This window comes from Leuresthes tenuis, unplaced genomic scaffold (assembly GCF_036924035.1).
Source record: "Leuresthes tenuis unplaced genomic scaffold, fLeuTen1.0.hap1 SCAF_24, whole genome shotgun sequence".
Taxonomy (NCBI): domain Eukaryota; kingdom Metazoa; phylum Chordata; class Actinopteri; order Atheriniformes; family Atherinopsidae; genus Leuresthes; species Leuresthes tenuis.
Window position 1 is genome coordinate 6,658,144 of NW_027325378.1, and position 12,060 is coordinate 6,670,203.

General features: G+C 46.3%; 1 protein-coding gene across 1 annotated transcript; it reads left to right on the plus strand.

Annotated features, from left to right (window-relative positions):
• The first annotated feature begins 5,489 nt into the window (after positions 1–5,489).
• On the plus strand, positions 5,490–8,825 carry LOC140285016 (uncharacterized). The gene is made up of 4 exons (XM_072379071.1): positions 5,490–5,647; positions 5,807–5,953; positions 6,018–6,389; positions 6,665–8,825. Exons 1-4 carry the CDS (start codon positions 5,490–5,492, stop codon positions 8,823–8,825), a joined length of 2,838 nt encoding a protein of 945 aa, XP_072235172.1.
• The last annotated feature ends 3,235 nt before the right edge of the window (positions 8,826–12,060 follow it).

Here is a 12,060-nt window from a genome sequence, read left to right on the forward strand (position 1 = left end):
CAGCTAAGAGGGTGGAGTTTCCTAATGTCTGTGGGGCCAAACAGGAAAAGTGGCACGTTTTGGATCTACACCTTAAAATGTTTCCAGGTCTTTTTCAGGCTTAGTGGAGTGCAATTTGACACACCGGTGGGGGGAGTAATCAAAAAAATGAGAACAAACTTCAGACAGCCATCACTCTATAGAACATCTGCCAGTTTATTTGAAGTGGATGATTTGAATTCTGCCAAATCTGACATGTCGTCTTAGAGTGCTGTTCCCTTCTTTTAACTTCAGCAGAGCGTGCTTGACCTTGCCCTGCACTCAGCTCGATGTAGTGCAGGTCCATTCTCGCATTGCGCATCTCATAGACATGAGTGGGTTCAGAAGTAGAGCGCTGTGCCTACCACATCTTAGCTTCCTCACAGTTTCATGAGAACAGTCTTCTAATTTAAATTGCTATTTTTTGTAGTACTGATGGACATGAAAAGGCGAAAGCAATTTTGTGAAGTAATTGTAAAGACCCCATCTGTGATCTGTTGCAAAGTTATTTAGAGACACTGTTTTTAAGGGGTTTTGCATTTAAAAAGTAATTGCAAACTACAAAATTAGTTGGAGACACGACCTGAACTTTCCATTGCGATACATTTCTTTCTAATTATAGATTGGTATCAGAGAATAGTTGTATGGCTCCTTTTTAGGTAGATCAGTGTAGATTTTGAAGTGCGTTTAGGATATTGACCCTAATTTAGAGGACATCGTCTTCTCCTTTACCTTATTCACAGATGACATGTTTGTAAAAAGTAATTTAAATGTATCAATGAATTCACTGAGATAAAAACCAGAAACCATAGAAACACAATACTTCTCCCTGTTCCAGGAGAAGTATTGTGAATAGAGTGAATACGAGTGAGTTAGCTGAAGAAGTATAGCAACTTTGTCTCGCGGACCCAAAGTAGGCCGTGGGAGGCTTTTGTAACTGCCAGTAATGTCCAGGATCTTTCATCCTCAGGTGTAGGTGGTGTTAACGTGCTGATGGAATGTTTTAGACATGTTTGATTAAAACCAACAGCTTCTAAGAAATATCTATCAGTAGTTTTATCATGTAACTGCTGATGAGGTCATACAATTTCTGATGCTATTTGCAGCCAAGAAGTTACTTTTTAAATTGTTTTCACTTTAACCTTAAAAATGGCAGGGACAAATCGGAGATTACATGAAGACAAAGATCCAAGATGGAATCGAATCTTGGTCAGTACATCTGGGTATCAGCTTTTGTACAATTTGAATGAGCTTTAGCAAGAAATGGGAGCGAGGCTATGAGTGTGTTACCAAAACAATATTTTAACTTCATTATACCACTGAAAATTCATGAGATTTGTTTTGATGTTTAACATTTGTAAACCTCTAACACCAAAACCTATGGGGAAGATTTGGAACAGGTTTTATTCTGATGACTGTACCATGAAAGTCATGTTTGTGCAGATGTTTCAGCACAGTAGAACTGTGGATCCATTCGGACCAATCCCCCCTGTAGGTCCTCTTCAGACTCTCTTGCAATCTTAAATTCTCTTGGTTTTCCAGATATCGGCTTGATCTCCACCATCTGTTAATCATCATTCATTAATTGTCTTATGAACTGAGCAAAATGACTAAGATACTTGCCTGTCTTCTGATCGGTTTTCCTCCTTTGTAAGCGTTAACTATTCTAATTTTCAAACTTCTACACATTTGCTTGGAGGAGCTGCTGATTGTTGGGACAAACGCTTTGAAAGTTTCTTCACTTGGCTTTTCCTAACAGGGATTGTGAACATGCTACAGACCCAAGAAACTAATTAAGGTCTGAGATCTTAGTAAACATTATATATGAGACCAAATCTCCTGAGAGGGCCAAACTATGTTGCCTTCTTCCCATTTCCAATTTAAAGTTGAACAGAATAAAAATGATGCAATAGTCTTGTTTAAATTGTTTTGCTTTGCTTTTTAGCTTGAAGCCATTTGGGGATCAGTTCTATCCACTCCAGAATGTGTAGTTGTTGTTTTTGTCCAAATCGCAGACAATATTTGGGAATTATTCATAACACCATTCTTTTTCTCTTTTGCATGATTGTCTGTGGATTAAAGCTGTCTTCCATTCCCTCCTACCTCCTTGCCATAGTCTTTGTGACAATTCTAGAGAGTGCAAAACAAAGGTTTTGAATGAAACAGAAAGAAATCTGAATTCAAAGATTGTCACAAATTTGAAAAACGTGTTCTTAACCACTCAACGTGAATGACTAAAAAAAATCATAAGACAATGCGTAGTGCTCCGTGGTGTGTTCAGCTCACATTAAGCACACTAACACTGATGTCATAACAGGAGAGTGGCACGTGCACGGCATGTGTGGAACCTGATTATTGGGATTTTTGATCCCAAGTTAACAGATGAGAAAATTCACCATTGACCATCTGAAGTTTCAGCATGACACCTGTTTTCTAAATGTGAGGTATGCGTCCGGAAAGTGGTCATTTGATGCTCATCATATTAACCCAATAGCACAAACAAGTTTCAGTGCGTAGGCAATATGTCACATATAGCTAACCTGTTATTCTGATGATAATCATGAATCATTACAGTAAAACTGAATCTGACTTCTTGCCAACTTTTATCTTCACTTCTTAATTAGTATCAACAATGGATTACACAACTTTTGTATTTGTGGTCATTACCACAGGCATCCCTGTGTTTTAAAACAGCTGTTTAGGCAGTTACTGCGGTGCCACAACAGAGAGGTCAGGGGTGTGGATACATACAAGCAGTCACAACGCAGCAGGTCAGCAAAGCACACGCATGTGGCATGTTTCAGGTTTGAAGCCAGCCAGTCAAACAGAGCTTGCATTAGCTGGAGTGAAGTGCTTAGATGTGAAATCACAAGTGCACACAGCAGACGTCAGATATGTATTTTGCCTTCCAACTGTGGACTAAGTTACCAATATTGTTAAATTGTGTACTTAAATTTTTAGTTAGTCCAGCAAGGATTCTTCCACTAAGATACATCAGTGCAGCGTGAGCACACCAGCAGGAGGGAGGGAGAAACTCCAGCCATCAGTTCTAGCCATGTATCCAAGTATCCATTGATCCCAGCTGTCTCTATTGACAGTTTATGAGACTACCAAGTGAAAAAAATGAGGTTGGTAATCCTCAACTCTTTCACCTTGTTTCTGCACAATAGCAATCCACCAGGTCTCCACAGACCATAGCTACTCCTGAAACTTCCTTTCTCTGAGTAGGTGTGCAGCCCTTGAACCTCTATGAAACACTGCTGCTGCTGATGTGTTGCCAGATCTGTTGTTGTGCAACATTTCTCCTCCAGCACTGACAAAATTAATTAAGTTGTTCTTGTTTTCCTTATTCCACTACAACATACAGCCCAAGTTCTTCTAATTCCAGCATCTAGGGAAGTCACATTTTCATGAGAAGGGCAGAACAGTTAGCTCGTTAGTTCCAAGTCAAACTTTGTTATTGCTACTTATATATTACCCAGTGCCTGATCAAATGGTTGAAAATATTGTTAAGAGACATGAAAATAAGTTATTTTTCTAACTTCGTTCGGTGTTTCACTATGGGAATCGCTTCTGGCGAGACCATTACGGAAGCTCCAATGACACAACGTCTGTCTCTGACAGACAGGTCGACGTTCTCGCTTTCTTCCTCAGAGAAGTTACGAGAGCTCACTCAGTGCATCCGGTCGTTAGGTTGGTTGCTAGCTTAACTGCTATCAGACGTCCCGTTAAGGGAAACGTTGCCTAGCGCGGCACCGACAGACTCTGGATTGTGCTGACAGTTACTTACAGTGGGATTGTGACCGCGTTGTGGCGAGCTTCCCCACAGGTCACCATGTGCTCACCTACCGGGTGTCCTGTGCTAGCTCCGAGCTTCGTTCACTCGAGCTCGGTCAGGTGCTAACATTAGCTTGTTAGCCACAAGAGCATAGTTAACGCGTAGCAGCGAACTATTCTCCTCACTACAGGTTATAGTCCGGCTCACACCGACTAAATACCACATTAAAATATATATTTTTATATATTTTAAACTAGGCTCACCCCTAGTAACACATTTCTCCCCCAGTTGGCATGTCTGTCCCCGCAGCCCCCGTCACAGGAGCTGGGCAGAATGAAGGGAAGGGCTCTTCCCGCTGTTGCCCCACATCATGTGGTGCAACGATTTCGGGCAAAGACCCCCACCCGATGTGTATCGTGTGCATGGGAGCTAAGCACGCTCAGGCGGCGCTAGCGGACCTGCAGGTTTGTGCATATTGCTCCACCATGCCGGTGAAAATCCTGGAGAGGAGATTAAGAGTGGCTGTGACAGGTACTGACAGCAGGGACCCTTCCCTCGCCGCGTCAGATACCGCTCAGAAGAGCCACGCTACCCATCAGCCGCAAGCCCCGAGGGCCTGGGCGGACATGATGGAGGAGGTTGAGCCCATACCCCCGCTGTTCGAAGGTGTCTTCGGGCGGGAGGAAAACGACGATGCAGACGATGAGATCGGTTCTGACATCCTCGAATTGGGTGACATGGAGGACGGAGAGGAGGACTCTACCTTCCCCACGCACTCCAGACCCCCTAGCTCAACCGAAGCAGCCGCTCCGATTGATAACAACCTGTACGAGGTTTGCAAACGAGCTTAATATCCCCTGGCCAGCGGCCCAGGACACGGAGGGGGCGGCAAGGGACCTGTACGGCGGGAAACGACTCCCTCCGGCCAAGCAGCTGCTCCCGGCGGTCCCGGCCTGCATGGCCGAGATGAGTCGGTTCTGGTCGAGCCCGTTCAAATGCAAGGCAACCACACAGGGCTACTCCAAGCTAGAAGTGCATGGCATGGCGGAGCTGGGACTGGCCGAACCCCCGGCTGTGGAGCCTTCACTGGCCTACCACCTCCACCCGAGCCGCCGATCCATCTCAGCGTCATCTCACATCTCCCTGCCCGGTAAAACGGAGCGTACAACGGCAGGTGTGTATCAGCGTATGTACAAATATGCTGCGCAATCTGTCTGCTCGTTGAACGCCGTCACGCTGTTGTCGGCTTATCAAGGGGAGATTTTGGAGGAGATGGGCCGACAGTTGGATTCGGGGGTCCCGAACCCGGCGCTGTGGGACGAAATCTGTGTGGTGAACGATCTCCTCCCGCGGAGCTGTGCAGGGCTGTGGGCGCGTCATGGGCCTGGCAGTCGCAGGAGAAAGGGCTCTGTGGCTTTCCCTGTCTGGACTGGGTGACACTCAAAAGGCGGAGGTCATGGACGCCGCCTACGACCCCACCAAGGGTCTTTTCGGCCCAGCTCTGGAGAAAATGCGGGAAACCAGCACACAGAGGAAGCAAGAGGGTGAGGCATTCGAGCTGTGTTTGCCTCGAAAGCAGACCCCCCGGCCCCCACCTCGCAGCAGCGAGAGGCAGACAGGGGGATGCGAGACCGGCTCCCAGATCGGGTACCGGTCGCGGAGAACAGCAGCCAAGAGCGGGGAGTAACAAGCCATGGGGCAAGCACTCTTTCGCCGAGGCGGCGGCAAAACGCCGCTCATCCCAACCACCGGGGGGTGGGAAGAAGCGGTCTACCTGACGCACCATACCCCTCATCACTTCTCCCTCCTCCGGCAAAGGGGAGGACAGAGGAGTTCAGAGCAGCGGCTCCGGTTCAAGTTTCAGGAGCCACCCCCCCCCCCCCCGCTAGTTCAGAGAGACGGGGGAGAGGGACAGTTCAACAAGCACCTGTTATTCACTACAGCCAAGAGCTGTCCCCCCGGGTGTCACCAAACACTCACTTTCGGGTTCCCATGTTTCTTGAAATAAAGCTGGCAACCCCGCAGCCAGGCCAAGAGCCGAGGGCGGGCTGTCACACACAAAAAGATCTGGCCTGAAGCCCAGGGAGGGAGGCTCATACCTCCTCCCGGCCTCCGGAGGGCATCGCCCGTCTGGAGAGAGGGCCCCTGGCTGTTCAGGTGGAGAAATGGCGCGCATGCGCAGTGAATGCATGGGTCATGCTGTCTGTCTCCCTGGATACAGGCTTCAGTTTGCTACAAAACCACCGAAATTCAACGGTGTTTTGATGTCAGTAGCAGAGGGGGAAGCTGCACAGGTGTTACAGAACGAAATCGATTCTCTTTTACTCAAGAGAGCGATCAGAGTGATCCCGATCGAGGAGAGTCAACAGGGGTTTTACTCCCGTTACTTCCTCATTCCAAAGAAAGGGGGATCACTGCGACCCATTCTGGATCTGCGTGTGTTGAACAGTCATCTGAGGAAATACACGTTCAGAATGTTAACAGTAAAAGTGTTGTGCCAATCTATCCGCCCGGGCGACTGGTTTGCCACAATCGATCTAGCAGATGCATATTTTCACATCGAGATTTTCCCGGCACACAGGAAATTTCTCAGGTTTGCTCACCGGGGCACGGCATAGAAATACCGAGTGCTCCCATTTGGTCTCTCGCTGGCTCCACGGGTTTTCAGCAAATGTGTGGAGGCAGCATTGTCTCCGTTAAGGAGCAGAGGTATCAGAATATTTTCGTACATAGACTATTATCTGATATGCTCTCATTCACGGGAGCAGGCAGTGACGTCTCACATCAGTGGTCTGGGTTTCAGTATAAACTGGACCAAAAGCCGAGTGCTGCCCGCACAATGCATCTCTTATCTGGGTCTCAAAATAGACTCCCTCAGATATCGTGCCACGCTATCGGAGGAGAGGCAACAGTCGTTCAATCAGTGTCTGGCCCGGTTTCAACCGGGGACAGCGGTGCGGTTCAGACTTTGTCTACGGCTGCTGGGTCTGATGGCGTCGGTCATTTCAGTAGTGAGGCTGGGCCTCCTGCTGATGAGGGATGTGCAGACGTGGATTGCATCGTTAAGACTGTGTCCCCGTCGTCACCTCTCTCGCTCGGTGAAAGTTTCTGCAGAGTGCTCGGCAACTCTCCACCAGTGGAGAAATCCGGCGGTTTTCTCACAGGGTGTCAGCCTGGGGACGGTGGCGTCAAGGGTTGTCATAACAACGGACGCGTCCATGTCAGGTTGGGGAGAGACATTCAAGGGCAGAGCAGTGAATGGCGTCTGGTCAGCGGAGCTGGCTCAGGCGCATATAAACTATCTCGAGTTGATGGCAGTGTTTCTGGCCTTAAGACATTTTCTCCCTCATCTGAGGGAGCAGCATGTGCTGGTGAAATCCGACAACTCCACGGTAGTGGCATATGTGAACCGTCAGGGAGGCACGCGCTCTCCACGGCTTCACAAGCTGGCAAGGAAAATAATTCTGTGGAGCGTCGCTCGGCTCGGGTCGCTGAGAGCGACGCACGTAGCAGGAGTGCTGAACAGGGGCGCAGATCTCATGTCAAGAGGAAACCCTCTTTTCGGGGAATGGAAACTCCATCCCCAGGTGGTGAGCCAGCTGTGGCAGAAATACGGCCCGGCTGTCGTAGATCTGTTCACCTCGCGAGAAAACGCGCATTGTCAGCTGTATTTCTCACTAACAGAGGAGGATGCGCCTTTAGGTGTAGACGCGCTGTCGCACCCATGGCCAAACGTCCTACTGTACGCATTTCCTCCTCTCAGCCTTATCCCCCCCACACTGACCAGATTGAGGGATCAGGGCTTGTCGCTGATTTTGATAGCCCCACGATGGCCGTCCAAACACTGGATAGCAGAGATAGTTCAATTACTATCGGGCCAACCTTGGCCCCTGCCGCTGCGCAGGGACCTCTTGTCTCAGGCCAGGGGGGAGATTTACCACCCCCATCCGGAGCAGGTGGCTCTCTGGGCCTGGCCCGTGAGAGGTTGAATTTGGGCTCTGTGGGACTGCCTCAGAACGTGATCGACACTATTCAGTGTGCGAGGGCTTCATCCACTCGCTCATTGTACAGTTGTAAGTGGCGAGTGTTTGAGGAGTGGTGTGACGCCAGACGTATTGTCTCATTTCAGTGCTCAGTGAGAGACATTCTATGTTTTCTCCAAGACTTGCTGGAAAAGGGTAAAGCGTTTTCCACAATCAAGGTGTATCTGGCCGCCATTTCAGCATGCCACATGGGCTTGGGGGATAAGCCGGTAGGGCAGCATCCATTAGTATGCCGTTTTATGAACGGAGTGCGCCGGAAACTTCCAGTTTCCAGGCCTATGGTGCCATTATGGGACTTGGCTGTTGTGTTAGACGCTCTCTCACAACACCCATTTGAACCTTTGGAGGGGGTGGGTCTGAAGTTTTTGTCACTCAAGACCGCTCTCCTCCTCGCTTTGACTACTGCGAAGCGAGTGAGTGATTTACAGGCGCTGTCAACCCGGTCGCCTTGCTTGCAGTTTTCGCCAGGCTTGTCTAAGGTGTGTTTACGGCCTAATCCGGCGTTCATACCTAAAGTGGTGGAATCTGCTTACAGATGCCCCACGGTGGAGTTGAAGGCTTTTCCCCCACCGCCGTTTGGGTCAGCGGAGGAGAGCAGATTGAACGCTCTGTGCCCTGTGCGTGCGTTACGCGTCTATGTTGACAGGACAGCCAGCTTCCGGGGAACCGATCAGCTGTTTGTGTCTTGGGCCACGCCCCACAAAGGGAAGCCTTTGTCCCGACAGAGGCTGTCTCGTTGGATTGTGGAGGCTATAGTGCTAGCTTACAGGTGCAGGGGGCTGCAGCCGCCTGCAGGTTTGAAAGCACACTCCACCAGGAGCATGGCTACGTCATGGGCTCTATTTAAAGGAATTAGGGTGGAGGACATTTGTGCGGCGGCGAGTTGGTCTTCACGGCACACTTTCGTGAGATTCTATAGGTTGAATGTCTCAGGTCCATCTCTGGCTCACGCAGTGCTGGAGTCTGGTGCTTCAGAAACTGGTTGATGCCATCCCAGTCTGGGTCAGGAGCCAGGTCACTTCGGGAGATTATGCATTCCGGGAGTGGTCTATATCTCCCATAGTGAAACACCGAACGAAGTTAGAAAAAGAACGTTGGGTTACTTAACGTAATCCCTGGTTCTTTGATAACAGAGTGAGGTGTTTTACCAACAATTCCTTCCTTGCATGGATGAGGGAAGAAACCGATAAGAATGGCCCGGGCCGGGCGGTCGACACCTCACTCTGTTATCAAAGAACCAGGGATTACGTTAAGTAACCCAACGTTTTCACCTTGTTCAGTATCTCAAACTGGTGGGAAGAAATGTATAACTCCTTAAATTCCTTTGAAATAGTGCTAACCGTGTAGGTGTGGAAATGTGGTTTTTAATTTCGCCTCATCTCTGACAAAATTGTTTTCTGTGAACACGGTCATTTTTTGGAATCTGACACAATAGTTCTATCACACAATTGACTTGTGGCATAAAAGATGGTTTTGTCAAGGCCAAATCTGGATGGCAAAATTATCTTGCTTATCTGAAATGCAAGTATTAGTGGTACATTTTCAAGAAAGCAGAGTTTCATGGTACATGCTTCCCCCCTAGATTTACCATATTCTTATTTCATATAAAACATGTCTGGTTTCCCTTCACCAACAAGAAGATAATAATCACAACAATTGAGCAGTACTCAGCAGTCATATTTGACTCAAGAATCAAGCAGAGCTTGCATGAATTTGGTTCGTATGGCACCATCAAAGGTTTGACAGATCAGCGTGTACCTGTAGCTGTCTCTTTATTTTTCACATTTCTCTGAAGTTATTTGATAATTACACTGAGGCTGTGAATAGATTTGGAAGAAAGAGTCTTACCCATGCAGCTGAAGGTCATGGTCACAGTCACACCAGCTAACTCTAGGTAAGAATACACAACAGTGGCTCAGGTCTTGGCCCAAGGACACTTATGAAAGTTTGCATGGCTGTTAATTCTGTCAGTATGTGAACAGGCACCTGAGTCCTGATAGTGAGGAGACATTGGATGTCCAAAGTGCTTTTTGCTCTTGAAGTTCATAATTTTGAGTACTTCTTTCTTCTATTGAAGACATTATTATTCAATATAATATGTGATTTGCTGTTTCCTTCTGGTCTTCCTTTGGCTTCTCAACTCCCACTGGTGTTCACATTGACTTATTGCCCAATTTAAATGCACTCTGATTAGCCTTCTGCATATTCTTATTTGATTGAGCTGTGAAACTACAGTAGTTGATTGCGGAGCAACAAAAATAGGGCTCTGTTGTCCCTTAGTTGCCTTTTGCCCTTAAGGCGCTGCTTCACTCTAGACTTAATTCATACTTCAATTTTACCAAGTAAGTCATGTTGCCTGGGCAGAGGCACTAAATCCTTTATTGTTCTAATCTACCATTTTTAAAGCAGTGACAATATTGTGTTCCATACGTAAACCTACTGCTAAACCATTTCTACCACTGTTTAGCTATGAAAATAAATTGTATGCTATGCCTTAACTTTTTTCATATCTTGATATGATTACTATAACGCGTCATCCAAATTATTGTGGGAAAAAGAATCGATTCTGATATATATATTTGTTCAGGTTTATTGTATTTGCGCAATGATGATGGATCACGTGAGATTGAGTTCAATTAACATCGATTTGGGACAATGTCAGGATAGTATCCTACTGACTGGAGGTGAATTATATGGCATTTTAACTGTATTACGCACTCCTATACTTCTGGTATGATGTCATTTATCACTCCCAGCAATTCATTTAAGTTAACATTTTGAGCGCAAATTCAGGGAGAGACTTCCATCACTGGTGGGCATAAATCCCCTCTAATGTACAATGACATTTGAGTGGAGTAAGATTGTGTGCAGGAAGGAAGGTTGGATGGTGGATTCACAGGGAAAGCCCTGAGGATGCTCCTGTCCCAGCCAAAGTGATGACAGTTCATTCAGTCTGTGAAGACTTCCTCATGGAAGTCAGCAAGCTCAGCAAGCGAAACATCTGTTTTCTTTGACCAAGCTGGCACTATATCATAGAAATTTCACAGTCCACTATCCATTGTGGGCTTTTGACCAGATTTTGTAATGCAGTGTTCTTCTGTGGAAATTACTTTATTTCCAGATAAATAGTTGTTCAAAGTGTCTTTTCTTTTTTTCAGGAATAAACCTTTTTTTTTTCTTTTTTTTCTGTCACATTTAATTTTGAAAACAATGCACTGATTCCTAAGTGAGTCAACATAACATGATAAAAGAAGGCAGTTTTTGCAAATATGTTCCAAATCAACTTTGCTTACCTTTATTGCAGAATAATGCCTGGTGAAAAAAGTCCTTGGACACACTTTTACAATGTCATCTTTAGTCAGGAAAAAATGACTAACTGCAGCCGTTTCATTTAGCCACTCTGAATACAGCAAGGTCAGCCTAAAAGTCACAGAACATTTGAAAACGAATTATTTTTATGGACATATTGCAGAAAATACATTATTTAAAAGCAACAGAAGCTGGAGCAGAACATAGTTTTGTCCCATTTCATTTATTCGGTTTTAGTTTATTAGGAGTATTAGTTGGACTCTTATTACAGGCATGCAAACATTTTCTCTTTTGAATTGGACCAAAGTAGGGTTATGCAGTCAAAACAGGAAGTTTGATTTTGTTTTTCTCCATGAAAACCGAAGTTAAAATTCTAAAGAAAAATTTTATTTAAAACTGTAACATTCTCTAGTAATTTGGGCTATATGTGAACCATTATGCAGTGTATCGTTTGCACATGTAGTACCTGATGTCTTCTTTGAAAATGGGGTGTGTCCAGCAACACACAGCTCTCAGCACTCCTGCTACTCCTGAACATGATTTTGAAACCCACGTCTGACAACTTGCACATGTACATTTGGAACTACAGCTCCAGCTACATCAACACAACCGTGTTGGATTTGTGTGTTGTTTGTGCACAGCCTTCTTGCTCACATAACTCATGATGTTACACCTGGACTTAGTTTAAAGTGGTACCCAGGAGGACCAATTCACAGTGTAGGACCCGGTGAATATAAAAGAAAAGGACAGTTACGAGTCATACTCTTAATTTGATGCACCTTCCTCTTTTGTGCACAGGTTTTTGGGTTGTAGCCCTAGGTCCAGCTCTCTCCTTGGAGGTTATGAGAGCTCTATGCAGAATTTGATGCACAAGTTTGGGATGGATGCTGAAAGTGCAAACACTCTCTCGAA

Bases quoted from the DNA above. Each gene is read 5' to 3' on its own strand.
- LOC140285016 (XM_072379071.1), top strand. From the start codon at position 5,490: ATGGGGCAAGCACTCTTTCGCCGAGGCGGCGGCAAAACGCCGCTCATC. The intron at 5,954-6,017 runs GTGGAGAAATGG...CCCTGGATACAG, and splicing joins GAGGGCCCCTGGCTGTTCAG to GCTTCAGTTTGCTACAAAAC. The intron at 6,390-6,664 runs GTTTGCTCACCG...GTCTCAAAATAG, and splicing joins GCACACAGGAAATTTCTCAG to ACTCCCTCAGATATCGTGCC.